Below are 20,226 nucleotides of genomic sequence, written 5' to 3' on the forward strand. Positions count from 1 at the left end.
TCTCTCCTCCAACTATACTCATTTGAGGAGGAAGATGAAAGTTACCTATCCTTGGAGCATGTCCAACCCTTATCCATTTTGTAACTCAAATTTGAGTGAAATTTTGGGTCAAAAGTTCTACTTGGGAATGTCTTATACGTACCTATTATTTTACCCAAATCTAGTATTTTTTAGACTTTTCCTTCAAAATGTGAATCAAAATGACATATTGGTAAATATTAAGGAATAAAATGGGTATAGGTTTGGATCTCTTCAAATTTGGGTAAGGAAAAAAGTGAGATTCAAAATGGATAGAAAAATAGGTATGACATTGGTGATAAGTTTTTAAGTGTTTTTACTTAAATTTTGGATTTGGATAGGAAAATGGGTAAGAATTGGCAATGCTCATTGGTACTTGATGGAGAGAGGCCAATTAAGTGAAAATACTCATGTCACTTTATATTTTAACACATGCGTGTCGGAATCAGCTAAGGCCCGTTCCACTAAAGTTCTTATTTTTTAAGTACTTATTTTCCGTTTTACGAGACAGATCATTCTTTCACAATACACACCCTAAATCCCACCTCGTCTAATGTTGAAATCCTTAAGTTTAATATATGTCCAACAACTTCTGAAGGTGATTAATTTATATGTGTCTTATAAACACTGTAAACAAAATACATGCGTGTTAATTACCAAACCAAAACAAGTCCAACAACTTGAAAACACAAATTCCTTATTCACCAAAATAGAGAAAAAAATAAAAATAAAAATAAAAATGAAAAATGAAAAAATTCCTTTTTTGAACCCGATCCTTCTCTCAGAAGAGTAATGAGCAACTAATGCTGAGAAGAGGCTTGAAGAAGCCCGTCGCGGATCTGAGTGGCAACGTCGCGTACGGCACCGGGCCCGTGGGGAATGAAAACAGCAGAGGATTTGGAGGCAGCACCGATTTCCTTCATGGTGTCGAAGTACTGGGTGACTAAGACCATGTCCATGACATCCTTTGCAGTGGTTCCTGGAACATTGACTGAGAAGCCTAGCACACTGTCTCTCAAACCGTCCACTATTGCTTGGCGTTGGCGAGCGATACCCAATCCTGCAAGGTACTTTGACTCCGCCTCACCTTCGGCTCGCTTGATTTGTAGAATCTTCTCAGCCTCTGCCTTGTCATTAGCCGCAACCCTCATCCTTGCAGCTTCAAGTGTACAATTCAGAAAATTGAAAATGGTTAATTAACTAGAAGCTTTGCTCAAGAAAATAGCAACAATTCGGCAAGAGACAGCAATAGCATAACACATGCATTATTCTCTCAGTAACATTTTCTCTTAGTGTGCATTTTGTAGATATTCTACACAAAACCAGATGAGCAAAAAGTTTCCTGGTCCAGATGTTTAACATGTTCTCTTCTCTGCGAAACATCAAGTTCTTTTGTAATGTGAGAAAAAAAAAATGGATACATGCGCACGTTAGGGTACACTTGGTTGACTAGAGTGGTCATCACCCTGAAATGGTCATTCCGATGATTGGTTCACTTAAAAACTACCGAATATCCATTGCTAGTGGAATCATCAACCACCGAATTCAGGTGAATGACTATTCCAATCCTTCTCAAAATTCTCCACGGGAACCAATTCTATCTAGTAATGTACGTGGATGCACAAAAATTTAGCTGCACTACACCCATGAACAAGCGGAGGGATTCTAGAATGGCTAGTTGATAGATTTCAATCTAGAAATTAACTAACTACAAATAAATCTAACCATAGAAAACGACTAGTTTACGAGACTGGAAAAATATATGAGTTTCATTACTAAGCAAAGCTAGAAGAGCACTCCTGTATATATTACCAGCATTGATCTCGTTCATTGCCCGCTTGACATGCTCATCTGGTTCTATATCAACAATCAGTGTCTGGACTATCTCATATCCGTAGGCAGACATTGCCTGTGAGCAATTGTAAAGGAAAAAGCATTACAACCCATTAGGAACATATATAGCAGGCTCAACAATATCAGTCGACTAACTATCTATTGAATGCATTACCTTCTCAAGTTCATCTTCAACAGCTTTGGCTATGTCTTTCTTTTGCTCAAAAGTGTTATCCAAATTGAGCTTCGGAACATATGCCCTAATCACTGGAGTACATAGATAGAAAGATATACTGAGAAGTGGAGCTGGTTATATATTAGTACTTGAATTAATTCAAAGATCAGTCCATTTTGTGAACTAAATTATCCTCATCTCTACAACAAGTGAGTTTCAACATTCAAGCATTTAGGTCCTGAGTATGTACCATCAAAAACGTAGGCTTGGATTTGGCTCCGTGTGTTGCTGAGTTTGTAGAAAGCTTCATTTGCCTTGTCAGCAAGGGCACGGTACTGGATAGACGCTACGACATTGACAAATACATTGTCCTGTTACAGACATGACCAAAACATCCAATCGTTTTAGTCGCAAAAGTACATTGGCATTTTAAGTATCTCACTTTACCACTGCAAAAACCAGTGATTCAATGGGTAGAGAACTTTGCATCCCGAAAATGCACAGGTGTGATGTGTAGGCCAATCTCGAGTTCCAGACAATGACCAAAGTCAGTTCTTTTTGTAGACAATAATGTTAAAAAATGGTTTTAAAAAAAAAAAAAAACCATCTTAATCAAAAATTGGTAAATGCATGATCAATTCATTCAATTTTTTTTGTCTAGAATTCGCGATCCAAAATTCTGAACCAAAACTGAATGAATTGAGGAGGCGGTGTCCAAATGAGCTGATTTTTTTTTTTTCAAGGAATGTGTAAAAAAATTTCTATACAAAATGGTCGATTTTTGATAATTTGAGTAGAATCCGAATTAGGCCCACACATCACTTCTGTACAATTTCAATGCAAACAAAATCTGTACCCACAGTTCAAAAAAACATCATCCATTGAGAAAACTTGATTCGAAGATTTTCACTTCTTCAGACAAGCAAAGGAAAAGAAACAGGAAACAAAGAAAAACTGACGGTAGCGCGATTACAAACATGCTATAGGAAAACCTATATACACCAAGTTTGCCAACGTTTCTAGTAGTTATTGTCAATATGTTCCGGGCCTCATATAAGTAAACATTTACTCCTAGAAAATAAAGCGATATTTTGTATGGGATAGAGGTAGAATTTTGATCGCGGTTGGGAAAGTAAACGAACCTTTGTCTTGGTCTCGCAACGAACATCCAACTGCTGCACCCGAAGAGAGAGATGACCAGCCACCCGGCTTCCGAGGCACCAAGGTACGCAATGGAATCCGGGCTCAAGTACATCATCAAACTTGCCGAACTTCTCCTTGATAGCAACCGTGGATTGGTCAACTTTCATGCAGCCGCATAGATTGCCCATGATCTGTGATGACGGGATAAAAACACGATGCTGTGAGAAACATTTTGGTGATGATATCCAGAAGACCGGGTAAACTAATGAAGTTAACAAACTTTCTCTGATTATAAGACTTGGGTTTTACATCTCACCCTTGCCAAATGCCCTCAAAATTAAGGACAGATGAACTTCTATTGCAACAATATATATACTGTAAACCCAAATTCACAAAGTCATGTACAATGAACTTTGATCAAACATAACTCATAAACAGGCCTGATAATTGAGCCGAACAGTTCTGATTAAACAAATAAAAATAAAAAACGAGCCGACCAATTGAGGTTGTAGCCTAGCAAGGGCATCTTGATCAATTGAGACTCTTGCCAACCGATGCCCCAATTGGCTTTAAGCATCCAGTATTACCAACGAAATTGGTTGAAAAAAGGAATTGGAAACAGAATGAAGAAAGTGCGAAGGACAAACCATCAGTAACACTTCCAAGAACCATTGAGGTTTCAGATACTCTCAGTAACCATATGTTAATCGACAATGATTTTCGCAATTCCCAAATTACTAACCACACTTCAAGTCCATATACGGATTGATTTTGGCACTCTCCTTTTGGGTTGCAGTAAGTAATTTGGAGAGTTTCAGAAAAGGAGTGCGCGTAATTCCGACCGTCGAGATGTATTTGAACGGTCTAGATTTAAAAAAAACTCTTCCATAACTTTTCCGAAAAAAAGTTTGAGCGAATCCTGATCATTTATTACAACAATAGACGGTTAGAGATAGATTAATTGTGTGTTGTGTTTTACACCACGGTTATGCCCAAGTGGGTTCAGAAAAGAAACCCATCCTCTGATTTGTCAAAAAAAAAGTAACCTAGAAAGCAGAATTCCCAACAAGAACATCATCAATTCCACAAACTGTAAGAGAGAGAGAGAGAGAGAGAGAGAGAGAGAGAGAGAGAGAGAGAGAGAGAGAGAGAGACTTACAAGTTTTTTTGAATACAGGGGAAAACAGGACGGCAATGCGGAATGGCTAATCAAAGTGAGTAAAGGGGAGTTTTATATAGAACCCATGCAACCCTGAATTACTATTAGGAAACATTCAGACAATTGCTAACTACGAGTAACTTTGCTAGTTAATGCTCGAAATGTCATCTTAAAATCTAATTTGGATAATGATCGGCAACAATTTTGAACCAATTACCAGAAAGTCAAAGGCATAAAGAAAACTACAATGGTACCGGCTGTTCATGGTTTCCCGAGCGATTTTGGGTAAAATTAAGACAGGGAGGGAGGTTTTTAGGATAATGGGTGAAGGGAGATAAATAAAGAAATGAGGCTAATAAATTTTTTTTTTTTTTTGAAAATGTAAATGAGGCTAATAGTTAAGGTAGTAATTTTCACATTCACCTTTTTTTTTAAATATACTTCCTTTTTTGTATTGCTGTGAAAAGTATACAAATGAAAAATTAATTTTGTAAATTCACATTATAAAAAGACATAAAAGGAGTGTTGTTATAAAAATGTGGACTGTAAAAATAAATGGGTAATAATTGAAGAAAAAATTTGTTAGGGACCTTATAGAAAGAGAGAGGATGATTCTGAAAACCGAAGCGAAACTTCCGCGAAATTATGCTTTCAGTGGGCGCGCGCAATCTAATATTGAATTTTAGTGCTTATCGTTTGCAACTTCCCAGCCGCTGTTTGTTTTTTTTTGGTAAGCACTGTTTATAATGGTTGTTAAATCCACAGTAATTTTAACATATTTTTTTTTGGCAAAACTGTGTGTCCTAGTCTTTTCCATTAGGACTGATAGGGGGTAAACGTGTGCAAAAAAGCTATGTGCACAGCAGCTGTGCACTGCTGCTGTGCACAGCAGCGGTTTTCTGAAGTGATTTTGGATGTTTTTTTAACGCTTCTAACGATATCGAACGAAGCTCATTTTTTACAGAAACCTTAAACGACATATTTTGAACAAAATGAACGGTTTTCATCATTTTTGTGCTACCCGAGGCGGGAGAAAACCGCTGCTGTGCACGTAGTACAGCTCAAATGTGTGTGTGTGTTAGAGAGAGAGAGACAGAGAGAGAGAGAGAGAGGGGCTTACAATTTGATCAATCAAAATACAGGGGAAAACAGGAGGGCAATGGGGAATGGCAAATCAATGGGAGAGTGAAGGGGAATTTTATATATAGGAGTAGAACAGATGCAACCCGGAATTAGGAAACATTCAAACAGTTGCTACCTGCCGTGGCTAGCTGATGCTCAAAAATGTAATCTTTGAATAATGCTCCATGGATAATGATTGACGAGCAATTTTGAACCAACCAGGAAGTCAAAGGTGAAGTTCAGCCCCATGCGCAGCCTCCAAATAAACCTGTGATGCTCGGTGGTAGGTGCGTGCCTGCGAAACTGCTTCTGAGCTTTGTCCCAGTTCGGTGATGGTGGCGGTTGATGGTGGTCGTGGGTGTCTGTTTGGGCTTTTGGACGGCGGGGCTTGCGGTGCTGCGGTGGTGGTTGCAGTTGCAGCAGATGGCTAGGGATAGGTTAGGGTTTTTTGGTTTGGGCCTTGGCCTCTTTGGGCTGGGCTTTTAGGATGCTGTTGGTATCTTACCAATAGGGCTGCAAACGAACCGAACCGTTGGCGAGCGGCTCGCAGCTCGGCTCGTTAGTGGCTCGTTCAAGCTCGGCTCGAAAGTTAAACGAACGAGCTCGAACCGATTTTTTCAGCTCGTTTTGTAAACGAGCCGACCTCAAGCAAGGATAAGCTCGGCTCGAGTCGGCTCGCGAGCCGGGATATATATACTTAAGTTTAAGATTTTTATTGTTATTTTATAATTTGTTCTTTCCATTTTCATTTTTCAGTCAACCAATGGAGGGGAGAACACACGCACACTAGTATACTCCCGCTCCATAGGAAAATGAAAAATATATACCTTCACATTCAAAATATTTTTGGTTATATTAGGCATATGCGATGATATATATATATATTTTTCGTTGGTCCATTAAGGCTAATGAACAAGCTCGAGCTCGAGTCAAGCCAAGGCCTGCTCGGCTCAAGCTCGACTCGTTAAGTTTTCACTGAGCTCGAGCTCGAGTTCGTTAAAAATTTAATAAACAAGATTGAACACTGTAAAGTTCGGCTCGTTTGCAGCCCTACTTACCAACGGTTTTTTTTTTTTCCAGAGTGTTGCTATTAGTTTTTTTTGGGAAAATGATGTTCAAGGACTTATATTGATAATTATACCCGCCAATGACATTTTCAGTATTAACAAATGTTCTCGCAATGTTCTTGACGGATATTAATTATCAAAACACGTACTGGGTCGTCATTTCCCCCTTTTTTTTCTTTTAAAAAAAATGTGAGGTAAATTGTAGTAATAGGTTGAGTTTGTCGTCTCTATATGACGCTCTCTGACGTGTTACTATAAAGTTTCTCTTTTGTATCTTTTATGTTTAATGATATGAAAATCTCTTTTTTTTGCTGATAAAAAAAAAAATCATGGCATCCTGAATGATTCGATAAAATAAGAGGGACAAAAGAGGCCTTATTCGTTTGGTAACTTTGGGTATTTTAGTTTTGGTAGTGGGTGGAAAGAGAAATATGATAATGATTGGAAAGAAGGGTAACGAGTGAAGAGAGAAATGAAATTAATAATTAAAAAAATAAGGTGATGATTGGAGAAAGATAGAAGGTAATAATTAGGAAACAAAGTAAAACATCAAGACTTTGGGTTTTTTAGGAGCTGCCACCAATTTTGGTTTTTGGGTTCTGTCATGTGATTTGCCAACTTCTCATAGAGTCTTAGGCTTAATTGGATGCGGGATGAGTTTTAGCCTGGGGTATTATTTATAAAAAGTGGGTTCACATTAATGTGATTTTTATGGAAGGTGGGTAAAAAAGTTATTGATTTGGATAAGATATTACAAAAATTGGTTTTAGATGAGAGATAAAATAATACGATAAAATTATTTTGTAGAAATGATGGGGGAGGGGAGATGAGAGGGCCTGATCTGCCCTTACTAATTACTAATAATTGGTTGAAATTCATCCATAAATGATACCCCATGAGGAGTACTATGACTACTGTTCGATCACTCCTCTCTCATATATGTGTCGGCCGCATAATTAATGAGCTCCACACATATCTGGTTGAGGAGTAGTCGGTAGGAGTGTTCCTATATATTTGTACAAATTTAATAAATACATATATATTTATATTATCTTGATATCAGTCAGGTTCCGGTGAGGGATCCCTTATTTTTTTAAAATGCGGGACTTTCCTTCCCGATTGAATTTCGATGATCCGAGCCGCTCAAAGTGATCAGAACGTGATTTTAAGGGTCCCCGCGAGAAATCAGCAAAAAAAATGACCGGGAAGGGCTTCATCCGAGCAGTTTTCATTGAACGGTTCAAAAAAAAACTGCTCGGATGAAGCCCTTTCCGGTCATTTTTTTTGCTGATTTCTCGCGGGGACCCTTAAAATCACGTTCTGCACACATTGAACGGTTCGGATTTTCAAAATTTGATCGGGAAATGAAAGTCCCGCATTTTAAAAAAGTGAGGGATCCCTCACTTGATAATTTGTGATCTTGATATATATATATATATATATATATATATATATATATATATATATATATATATATATATATATATATATAGGAATGTGATTTTGGCACTCCATTTTTAGCTAGTGGCACTCCACTTTTTGTTTTGTAATCTCACATAATTAACACACACAAAGTGGAGTGTCAGTGGCTAAAACTAGAGTGCCAAAATCAATTTCTTATATATGTACTTACATGTGTATTTTTACAAATAAAAATTTCATGTATAATCGTTGTTATATGTGTATTCTACTTTTCGGATAAAGTGGACATCTTTTGTGCAATGGTCTGTAACTTGTGGAGAGGAGGTCGTAGAAGTGGATTTGAAGGAAGGGGTTTTTAACGTGTAAAATGTTAAACCACGTATTTTGTTTATACATAGTGTGAACATTATATTTTATGGAAGCTTTTGAGGAACTCAATCCATTTCTTTAAAAGTCTATCTACAGAGTAGTGAATATCATAATGATAATTTTTTTAGCAAATAATGATAAATCTTTCCTGCTTATCAAGCATGCAGAGGCTCGATAGTATTTTACTCTTCAAAAGTATCGAGCCTCTGCATGCCCTATTCTTTCGTCATTTTTTTAATGCAAGAAAATGTACACTATTTCTGTTTCATTTGTGGAAAATAAACTAATGTAGAGACAATATGTAGCAGAATCACATATATTTCTTTCGAGCATCATAGAATCACGCAGATAAAGGAAATAAGACCATAAATATGAAAATTAAATAAGAGAGTGTGATTACTATCCTCTACTAATAAAGTACACAAAAAGGGAAAATTAGTTATAAGAACGGTAAAATAGTTTTTATTTAGGGGAAAGACAACATCAAAATAATTTTCATTGGAGGTCCTTCAACTTTTTTAGTTTTTTAGCCGTAAGGCCAAAACATTTTAGGCATTTTTATAGGATTAAGGGTGCACTTTTCCTATTATAGGGTTTTAGTGGTTTTGGTACTTCCATAAGGTACCCTAGGATTAGGCACTTTCATATATATGGTATCTTAGAGTTTTAGGCACTTTATAGGATACTTTAGAATTTTAGGCACTTTTATAGGCACATTTAGTCTTACGTTTGATTGCAAAATGTGTTTCTCCATGAGCTAAAAAAATATAAATATGAGAGATTTTTGGCTAAGTCTTTCTAGAAAAAAGAAAAGAAAAAAAAGAAGAGGTGCACTTCTACAATGACCCACACAATATAGCCACGTGTCATGTTGAGTAATATATAGGAGTATTATTTTTTTAATAAGAGAGTAGTAGTTTATCAAGTGCATGTGGGAGAAAATTTTGGGGGAAATAAGAGTGGGGTATATAGGTGAAGAGTGTACCAGGATGAAGCCAAGTCATCGAAGCAAGGCCAGCAGCGCCTTTTGGCCCATTTCAAATCACCTTGGCCTTTGGTGGTATTATTATTCAAAACAAAAACCACCATTGACACATTGACATTGAGGTGCGGGATTGAAGGACAAAACGGGAAATTGATCAATAGACGAAGTTTCGTCTCAACAACTCACTCTTTATATATACGTAAGGATACTTTTCACATGGTGGTACATTTTAAACCCTAAGTAGAGCCTAGGTTATATGCGGCTAGCATTTTTCCCTTTAGTGGAGCATGTATAAACACAAACAATGAGTCAATTGAGTCGAATTTCTTGAACGAATTGAATCCGAAAATATACTTTGAATACTTAGGCACATGAAAGACATTTTGCACCTACTGATTGGATATCCATCAAATTCAAGCTAGTTCTTAAAGTTGACTGAGAAAATCAATGAACCCCGGAAAAATTATTCAGTGTCGGTTCTTAGGGGCATTGAATGAATATCTAATAAATCTAGTCCGATCAAAACTAGATTATTTGATTTGCTTTATCAGATTGATTGCTCTCCAAAGTAGGCATATCTAGTACCTAATGCTGACTAGAAGCTAAGAAAGCTACGGAGAAACGCGGTTTGTAAATTCTCTACTTTGTCCAAGTCTCTGTCATCAATTCTTTTCCCATTAAGCTTTAAGGCTTAAGCGACCGGTGAAACATTCTTTTGCTTACAAATCAAGAGCGGCTAGGCCTGTATGCCGATATCAACTTAAGATCGTGAAAGTCATGAGTCCTGCAGTATTTGCCGATCATAACTTGCTCCAAGAGCAAAAGAACAATTTCTCTACATTGTTTAACCTTTTTCATGGCCCATTTTCTCAACGAAAACCCGAAGAATGAAAAAAAATTGACATTCTAGATACAACAAATACAGTACGAGACTTACCAGGTAAACAAATCTGAATTTAGCAATAATCAGGTAAACTTTCGACTTCCGAGGACGCGTAAGCTTAAAATCATGATTGATTTCATATATATTTTCTGAGGGTTGTTTGTCCGATAAGTCTTATGAAATAAACTCTCAATCCAAATATAAATTCTTTGCTGAATAGACCTTAATTAATTAAAAAGAAAATCCTATTGGAAAGCATTGAACAATTAAAATAACGGAAGGAGACCGAATCACGGAAATGTATTGCTTGCTATTCCATCTTTATAAGAGCATCCACAGTGGAATAATCAAAACTTGTCACATCATCTTTTGATTATCCATTTAAGGGGTTGTTAAGGTTAGTAATGTAGAGATCTACAATGGTTTAATTAAAATTGAATGACCAAAACTTGCCACATCACATTTTCAACTTATAAAAATCTAGAAATTCTGACATAGAAAATAACTTTCTTTAAAATAGTTTACAAAAAAACAGGTTATTAGAAAGAGAGAAAATAGTTTTTTGAAAACTTTGATTTAAAAAAAAAAGTTTTCAGGAAAAAGTTAAAAACAAAACAGTTTTTGAATAAAAAAAATTTTGATTTGTTTTTTTTGAAAAGAAAAGTTTTTGAAAAAAAAAATTTAATAAAAACACTCACGCCCTTGATATTTAAACATAAATAAATAAGTCATTTCGATAAAAGATCTCCGCATAAAATAAATAATACCCAAAATGGTTTTCCACTTGTTCAATTTACAAACAAGTCTCCATGTTTCATAAATTACATCATTGACACCACGGCCCAAATTAAATTAAATACAAGTACGAATGAGTTATTGATTTACAGACAGTTTAGTCAAAGAAATCAAGAGGAATTAGTTACAAAATCATCTCTAACAAAAGTAAGTGATATACAAAGATGATTAAATAATTAGACTTCGTTAGCTTTCAAAAATGACTTCCACACTGAGCATTCGATGCAATGCAAGCTACTGTCCGGCACTCGGACTTGAAAAGAATGATTTTGTTGAGTTACACTAGCCTAGTAGGAAATTCTCTACAAAATCTATATGTAATGAGATGATAAGCATGAACACGGCGAATCAAATTAAATAGCAAACCAAACAATGCATGCCAACACACTTTACAAGTATCATAGCACTCTCTCACACATACACGGGTGCATATACACACACATACGTCTTCCAATAAATTCCAACCCTTGCAATTTTGTGTTTCCACCCCTTGCGTCACAATATACTCCACCCCTTGCGATTTTGTATTTCCACCCCTTGCGTCACAATATACTCCACATTCGATTCACAACAACAACCCCACTATCAGTACAATCAATGCCAATGCCATAAACTCATTCCACGCACACACACAAACATTATCTATTGTGTCACAAATGGCTCTAGGACCATAGCAATCAAGACTACTATATCATTTTCAAGGAATATAGAATCCTCAAGCCATAAAACATTCCATTCGACTATATATAGCAACATAAACCCCCGTTTCACACATAATCACAACAAAACATGTAGAAGAAGAGAGAAATTCCTACCAAAGTGAGTTTTGAGCAAAACCCCTGGTCTACCGAAAGCTATATGCTTGAATCCACCAAAAACGAGCTCCACCCAAGCTTAGATACAAGATCTAGAGTGAATACAACCCAAAAACAAGATAAATGAACAAAGATCAACAAGTGATTGAGAGGAGAGAGAGAGAAAAAATGTGGGTGAGAGCCCAAAGATGAGAGCAAGAACACAAAACTTATCCCTTGTTCTCCAAATGCAAGATTCAAGTGATTTTGAGGTTGAAATGTCACGCCCTCGATTTTTAACATAAATAAATAAACCAATTCAAAGAAAGATTCTCACATAGGATAAATAATACCCAAATGAAATTCCTACCTGTTTAATTTACAAATCGAGTCCCCAAGTTTCGTAAATTACAACATTGGCACACCGGCCACAAAATAAGCTTAAGTACGAATACGAACAAGTTGATAACTTATAAACTATTTAATCAAAAGGAAATTCTCGAATAAATAGTTACAAACTCATCTTTATCAAAAGAAGGTTAACTACAAAGATGAATGAGTAACTAAAATGTAGTTAGCTTCCAAAAAGTCTTCATATCTCAACACTCGATGTAGACACGCTATTGACCGGCATTCGAACCTAAAAAGAAGGATTTTGTTGAGCTATACTAGCCCAGTAGAACAATCTCTACTAAATCTATATGCAATGAGATGATATATATGGATACGGTGAATCAAGCTAGATGGTGAATTCAATGACAACATATATCAACATCATTTACTAATATCGAAACATTCTCATACATGGACACACACACACACACACTTCTTCCAACTAATTTTCACCCCTTGCGACTTTGTGTTTCCACCCCTTGCGTCACAATAAACTTCACCCCTTGCGACTTTGTGTTTCCACCCCTTATGTCACAATAAACTCCATATTCAACTTCACATCGACAACCACATTTTCAACACTATCAAACACGTCATAAATAACTCATGGATCATAACAATCGAGACGAAAATATAGCATTCATAAGCATAAGCACTCCTCAAGCTTTAAAGTGCTCTACCGAGCCATATGTAGCATTCAAACACTAATATGACATTAATTCACCACAAAACTTGTAGAGAAAGAGAGAAATCCCTATCAAAGTGGATTTTGAGCAAAACCTTAGGTCTACCGAGAGATATTTGCTTGATTCCTCCCAAAACAAGCTCCACCCAAGCTTAGATACAAGATCTAGAGTGAATACAACCCAAAAATAAGATAAATGAACAAAGATCAACAAGTGATTTAGAGGAGAGAGAGAAAAATGTGGGTGAGAGTCCCAAGGTAAGAGCAAAAATACAAAACTTACCCTTTGTTCTCCAAATGCAAGATTCAAGTGATTTTGAGGTTAAAAATCCTTGGATCTTGAAAATTTAAGGTTGAAATCAAGAGTTTTGAGAAAGATTGGAGTTGGGTAGGTGAGAGGGGGTGTTTCTAGGTTTATTTCGAGGGTTTGGATGTGAAAAATGACAAAAGAGAGTATTTATAGGCGTTCGAAATACGTGTTGAAAATTACAGAAAAACACAATATGTACCGGTACTGGAGTCACCCAGTACCGGTTCAATAGCCTTCAAAATGCCAAAAAACACAACTTCTGGACATTATGTACCGGTACTGGGCGACAGCCAGTACCGGTTCATGCGGGACAGAAAAAGAATTTTTTTGTGACGGTTACCGAATCAACCCCACTTGCTATCAACACTTTCCAAACATCAATACAACCTCAAAAATACAATATTTTTACATATTTAAACAATTAAGAAAACAAAAGAATTCACGAGTCTCTACATGAAAACCCTTGGATCTTGAAGATTTGAGGTTGAAATCAAGTTTTGGGTGAGATTGGAATTGGGTAGGTGAGAGGGGGTGTTTCCAGGTTTGGTTCATGGGTTTTGAGTGTGAAAATGACAAAAGGGAGTATTTATAGGCGTCTCGTGCTGAAAAAAAAACCACAACATGTACCGGTACTGGAACCCCAAAAATGCCAAAAAACACAACTTCTAGACACCATGTACTAGTGCCGGGTAAAAGGCAGTATCGATATAAGCTGGGCAGAAAATAAAATTTTTTCGACAGACACCGAATCAAACCCTACTTGCTATCAACACTTCCAAATATCAATACAACCTCAAAATACAATATTCCACATATTTTAAATGATTAAAGAAAATAGGATAATTTACGGATCTCTACAAAAACTGTTTTGCAAAAAAAAAAAAATTGTTTCTAAATGTATTTTTCTTAAAAACATATTGAAAATGGAAGAGAGATGCAATGATGGTGTAATTGATTAAGGAAATGTATGAACAACTAAATTTGATTAGTGACAAAATGTTGCTAGTTTTGACTATTCAATGGCCAAAATTTGATGAGTTGCTAAGAGGTTCCTAAGTTTGGTTATTCTAATGTGAGCCCTTTTTTGAGTAAATGCTGCTAACCTTAGCAACTTTTTGGTTTTGATTATACCACTGTGGATGCTCTAAGCTTTAGTTGACATTTATTTTAGGCACTATTTGGAAAAGTTTTTATTTTTAATTTTTTGTTTTTGTTTTCAATATTTTTTAAAATAGGTACCATAAATATGTTTGTGTTACTGTTTTTATTTACAAAATACATAATCAATTTCACTAGTTTACGAAAATTCTAGAAACAAAAAAAATTACTTTTTTATTTGTTTTGAAAACGCTTTAATTCATCAGCAGCCCAAAAAATAAAAAAATTAAAATCTATTATGGTCGCCAAACAAGTTTCTTGTTTTTATTTTTTAATAAATAAATAAAAACTCATTTCTTGTTTTTCATAATTAAACAAAAAAACTGGCAACTTTACCAAACAGAGCCATTTATGTATGTTTTCGCAGTACAATTTGAGATTTTTGTAATTCGCCTTTTGCATTTATTACTAAGAAACTCACATTAGAATACGCTTTCTGTAAAGGCAGTGACATAGCTACTCATGACAGCTATATTTAAACGTTCTTGACTGCTGTCCCAGCTGTGCTACGTCACTGCCTTTACATTTTCAACGGACACAGATACAGTTATAAAGTAAAGAGCTCATGATTGTTATGTTCATTATCTTAGATCATTAATTGATACCTTGTGTAGGAGCGGTCAAAATCTTGGCTGATCTCCTCGGGGTTCAAAATAGAGCCCAAAATATTCATGAGAATAAAATGTGCTTGACAGGTAAAGAATGGTTAGTGTTTAGAACGAAGGGATGGAGGAGACATAAAACGTGCGACCGTGCCCGAGTCATCAGGGCTGCCTACGTATCCCGGTGTACCGGGAATCAGGTCAAACGTAGTTCCATTTTTCTTGGGGAGATGGTCTGTCTCTCTCTCTCTGAAAATCTGTACTCTCTCTAGAAATTTGTGTATGTGTCTCTGAAGGAGAGGTCTTTTTTTTTTTCAATCTAAATACCAGCACTGGTATTTATAGGCAAGGAACAAAACCTTTGTTGGACCCATATTGCCGCGGACCTTGCCCTTCCGGGGCCTTATCCGCGGGACCCTGGCGGGCCTATCTGCCCTCACTCGGGATTGCTCTCGCGGGTCTCAATACCTCCGCGAGCTTGTTCAACTCCGCGGCGCTCATCTTGCCGCGAACCCTGCCCGTCCACGGGACTACCGCGGCCCTATCCACAGGACTCTAGTGGGCTCGATTGCCCTCGCGATGGCTCCCGCGAGCCTTTTTTACCCTCACTAGTTTGTTCCGCTGCGCGGGGCCCCTCTCTCTTGCGCCACATCAACGTGCGGGCTCCATCTCATGCCTCATGGCACCAAATCTCTCTGTGGGGCAGCTGCTTACCACATGTCCTTCTCACGATCTTTCCTAGCGTCATCATGTTAGTGGTAGGTCAAACTTCTTCTGGGGTCAACAGTAATAATCTTGACCGCACCTACATATGCCCCCCACGTGCGTGCGACACTCATGCTGTCGTCTTTGCGTCTGAGCGAATCTAATAAGGATGCGTACTCTTGCTTCCTTTGCTATTGCCATTGAGGCATCTTGACCTTTCTCTCTTCGATGGGTTTGACCTTGTGATGCTCGCCCTATATCAGGACTTGCACTGATTCTGGCACCTGCTCGGTGCATCTCGCGCTACTCGCCCGTGAATAGGACTCACACTAACTCCAGCACTTGTTCGGTGCATATGGCGCTACCGATCTTTTTCGGACTCACGCTAACTTTGGGCACTTGTTTGCACATCTCGCACTAACTCTTAGGCACCTATTCGGTGCATCTCGTGCTACCAATCTATTTCAGACTCGCGCTAACTCTTGGCACCTGTTCGGTGCATCTCGTGCTACCGATCGTTTTCAAACTCGCGCTAACTCTGGGCACCTGTTCGGTGCATCTCGTGCTACCGATCTTTTTAGGACTCGCGCAAACTCTGGGCACCTGTTCAGTGCATCTCGCCCAGCCGATCTTTTTTGGACTCGCGCTAACTTTGGGCACGTGTTCGGCACATCTCGCGCTACCGATCGTTTTCGGGCTCGCGCTAACTCTGGGCACCTATTCGACGCATCTCGCGCTAACTCTTGGTACCTATTCGGTGCATCTCGCGCTATCGATCATTTTCGGACTCGCGTTAACTCTGGACACCTGTTCAGTGCGTCTCGTGCTACTCGCCCTTGAACAGGACTTGCACAATAGATAATCAGTTTGATGATATGTAGGTGGTTTCCTTCTTTCTGACTTGAACAATAGATAATCAATTTGATGATCTCACGATGATTCTCTCGTTGCGGATTGACTTCTGCGAGTGGGAATGACCATCGCAGCATGCTAGCAGAAGATCAATTTTGGAAGCCCAGTTTACCTCTCGCGGCACCCGCGATATGTTAAATTGTACTCCTTACTAGTGGATATTTTGCTCTGTTTTCACCTCTGCAGTAGCTCCCTCGGAGTGAACCTTTCAGCATGTTCGCAAAGGATTGATTCCAGCATCGATCGGTATGATTCTCGCGGTGCCTTTGCCGTCGTGTTGTTCTGCTATTATGAAGCCCACAATGTGAAAAGTGGTAGGAAATTGCTTCCAGCGGCATGTTCGCCGCTACGATAAATCCACAAGTACTGCCAACATTGGCGGTGGATACCCACGAATGGTGTTAATATGAGTGGTGATTCCTGCGGTAGTTTGCCGGTCCGTGGCCATGTGTGATTCTTACAGCATTTTTTTGCCATGTGAACTTCGCGGGGATGAGCGACGAGTCGCGTGGTAGCAGGTTCTTCTCCGCGATAGTTCCCACGACTAGGTTGATCTTCCGCGGTGATCCCTGTGGCTCAGACTGTTTTCCATGACGTGTTCACCTCAGAATAATTTCCATGGCTTAATTTGCCTCTCACGGCAAAAGGGATGAGTTAGCCCATTCGATTTGCTTCCGCTAACTTAACTCGGTTGATTATGGGCTTGAAATTCCGAAATAGTGAATTCATATGGACGAGGGTGTTTCCCGTGGCCACGGCTGCAACATTTAAGTTCATTGCTTCCTCGCTAACCTTCGAAAATAAAAGTGAAGGAGGGAAGACCATCTTGATCGAGCGAGCTCTACGGTTGGGGTTGATTCTCGAGGCATACTCGCCGCTCCCGCGGCTATACAAACTTCGCGGGGGCTGAGCGGCAAAAGGTTGTTCTCTGCGGTGGTCACTGCGTCGGGCCAATTTTTGGCGATGATCCACGCTGTTGGTAATGACTCCTGTGGCTGGGAGTGACCTTCGCAGGATGTTCGCTCGAGCTCGGTTTGCCTTTCGCGGCCGCTTCACCGTCGTGGTGTCAATAAATTTCACTGTGATGATTAATTATGAGCTGACCCCGACGATTGGAAGTGACCCTCGCAGCATGCTCACTGTAGATTGCTTCTGGCGGATTGATTTAGATCTCACAAAAACTTCGAGATCGCGGCACTCCAACGCGTATAGTTAACTGGCGGTGGGTTGTAGCGGAGATAATCTCTCTCGTCAATTGCATGGCACATGCATAGACCAAATATTTGTGATTTAGAATAAAATCCAAAAAAGTAAAGCAACAACAAACAAACAAATGGGTTCGCGTGGCATAAAGATTTTAAACATAAATGTGAATAAGGCCACTGTCTTTCAGAATTCTCTTTCTTTAGATAAACATAATATGAAAATCTTTAAAGAAGGAGACGCGAGCCCCCAGAATAAGGGTACGAACCTTTTCTTTTTCTCTCTCTCTTTTTTTTATTATAAAGTAATCAAGGAATAGATCTGACCTCTCCCTTTTACAATAGAGGGTTTTGATGAGTGGTTCCAGGTCAAAATTCAGCACGAGAATCTTTAGGCGTCGGAAAGCATAGAGATCTTCAAGTCATGTTGCCCCCATAGATTTTTGCGGTTGACAGAGTAACCACAAAAATCTAGAAAACAAGGCCGCCTCTCATTCTTTTGCTTTGGATCTGTAGATCTGGGCCTGTTGGTTCTTATCCTCTATATTTACAAGTGATTCTTGTAAAACAACTCTGAAACCAAACAACTCTGAAACAAAACAGCCAACCAATCCACCTCCCCAGCAGAGTCGCCTAATGTAAGAGCGGTCAAAATCTTGGCTGATCTCCTCAGGGTTCAAAATATAGCCCAAAATATTCATGAGAATAAAATGTGTTGGAGAGGTAAAGAATGGTTAGTGTTTAGAACGAAGGGATGGAAGAGACATAAAACGTGCGACCGTGCCTGAGTCATTAGGGCTGCCTATGTATCCCGGTGTACCGGGAATCAGGTCAAACATAGTTCCATTTTTCTTGGGGAGATGGTCTCTCCCTCTCTCTGAAAATCTATACTCTCTCTCGAGGAGATGGCTCTCTCTCTTTCTAGAAATCTGTGTATGTGTCTCTGTCTCTGAATGAGGTCTTTTTTTTTTTCCAATCTGAATACCAGCACTGGTATTTATAGGCAAGGAACAAAACCTCCGCTGGACCCATATTGCCGCGGATCTTGCCCTTTCGCGGGCCTGCCACGACCTTGTCTACGGGACCCTGGCGGGCCTATCTGCCCTCGCTCGCAATTGCTCTCGTGGGTCTCAATACCTTCGTGAGCTTGTTCAACTGCACGGGGCTCATCTTGCCGCGAACCCCGCCCGTCTGCAGGACTACCGCGGCCCTGTCCGCGGGACTCTAGTGGGCTCGACTGCCCTCGCGATGGCTCCCGCGAGCCTTTTTTACCCTCACAAGTTTGTTCGGCTACACGAGGCCCCTCTCTCTTGCGCCACGTCAACGCGCGTGCTCCATCTCATGCCTCGTGGCACCAAAATCTCTTTGTGGGGCAACTGCTTACCACATGTCCTCCTCACGATCTTTCCACGCGTCATCATGTGAGTGGTGGGTCAAACTTCTTCCAGGGTCAATGGTAATAATCTTGACCGCACCTACACCTTGTTCATGCAATCTATAGGTATATGTATCTCACAAATACTCCACGAAGGATCCCATGTGATGGTCAGTTATATGGTCGCTTATTAGTTACTGTTGTTGAATGAGATTTATCGTGGTCACATTTAAAAATACCAAGTTATTTATTTTCTAGATCTTGATTTGTTTAACATCCATGCAAGAAATGAAAAAGAAAATTTTATAAAATTCGATCAGGGTACATCGAGAATAGAAAAGCTGGCTCTCAAAAAAAAAACAAAGGGTCTCACATAGACCAACAAATAGAGAAAAACAAAGAAAATTGGGATAAAGAAAATCAAACCAAAAGTTGAATGATCTACCCGGAAGTACGAGAGAGAAAAACCAACAAAAACCAACAAAGCAGCACAAAAGTGATCAAATCCTGATACATCTTATACCATCAAGGCAGTCCTAAATCAATGTTGTTCATGATATCAGCCCTAATATATGACCTTTTAATTACAAAAATGTTGCATTTATCATTGATTCTATATTCACGTACTCAGGGTTCACCTCAAAACAAACTAAGCATGTATATGTCGCATCTTCTGTAAAATATCCAAACAAATTAACCATCTCCAATATATTTTTCCTTTTATGCATATACCCTTTTTATCATATACTCGTTATGCTATATCCACCCAAACTTGTATTGCTACATTCTCTCAAACCTAATCTGGTTGGTAAAATGACCCTAGAAAAGCATGTCTTCTTTGCATAAAAGGTAGTCTATATAGAGTATGTTGTGGCTTTACATGCTAGTTCAATTATTCATACCGGGAATGATATGCGTGAACAACCTTACGACTTGTTTGGCGGGCGCAGAAGGGTGGGAAATAAATGGGCTTTGGGGTTATAAGCTTATCCTAGCCAACTCTTATCCGATGTTTGGTTCTGTCCTTCGCACTCGAACTGCTTATCCGGCAGACAAACCATGATCCCTAGAAGAGTCTTAGCGAAACCCACCCACCGTCCATTATTAGCTTATATTGGT

The 20,226-nt window shown here is 38.8% G+C and overlaps 1 protein-coding gene across 3 annotated transcripts; it reads right to left on the minus strand.

Annotated features, from left to right (window-relative positions):
- Positions 1 to 617: 617 nt before the first annotated feature.
- LOC131336262 (hypersensitive-induced reaction 1 protein-like) lies at positions 618 to 5,590 on the minus strand. 3 transcript variants are annotated; one of them, XM_058372049.1, is made up of 6 exons: positions 5,449 to 5,590; positions 3,169 to 3,360; positions 2,277 to 2,397; positions 2,027 to 2,118; positions 1,831 to 1,927; positions 618 to 1,177 (listed from the first exon to the last, which is right to left on the minus strand). In XM_058372049.1, the coding sequence occupies exons 2-6, from the start codon at positions 3,355 to 3,357 to the stop codon at positions 819 to 821; spliced, it is 858 nt and encodes a 285-aa protein (XP_058228032.1). In that variant the 5' UTR covers positions 3,358 to 3,360; positions 5,449 to 5,590; the 3' UTR covers positions 618 to 818. The 3 variants fall into 3 exon arrangements, with proteins under 3 accessions (XP_058228032.1, XP_058228033.1, XP_058228034.1); XM_058372050.1 differs by lacking the exon at positions 5,449 to 5,590 and adding an exon at positions 4,329 to 4,402; XM_058372051.1 differs by lacking the exon at positions 5,449 to 5,590 and adding an exon at positions 3,667 to 3,886.
- Positions 5,591 to 20,226: the final 14,636 nt, after the last annotated feature.

The sequence above is a fragment of the Rhododendron vialii genome, chromosome 8a (assembly GCF_030253575.1).
Source record: "Rhododendron vialii isolate Sample 1 chromosome 8a, ASM3025357v1".
In the NCBI taxonomy this organism is placed as follows: Eukaryota; Viridiplantae; Streptophyta; class Magnoliopsida; order Ericales; family Ericaceae; genus Rhododendron; species Rhododendron vialii.

Excerpts from the sequence above, each read along its gene's own strand:
- LOC131336262 (XM_058372049.1), bottom strand. The coding sequence starts at position 3,357 with ATGGGCAATCTATGCGGCTGCATGAAAGTTGACCAATCCACGGTTGCT. Across the intron at positions 2,398-3,168 it reads GTTGCGAGACCAAGACAAAG|GACAATGTATTTGTCAATGT; the intron begins GTTCGTTTACTT and ends TGTCTGTAACAG. Across the intron at positions 2,119-2,276 it reads CCAAGCCTACGTTTTTGATG|TGATTAGGGCATATGTTCCG; the intron begins GTACATACTCAG and ends TATGTACTCCAG.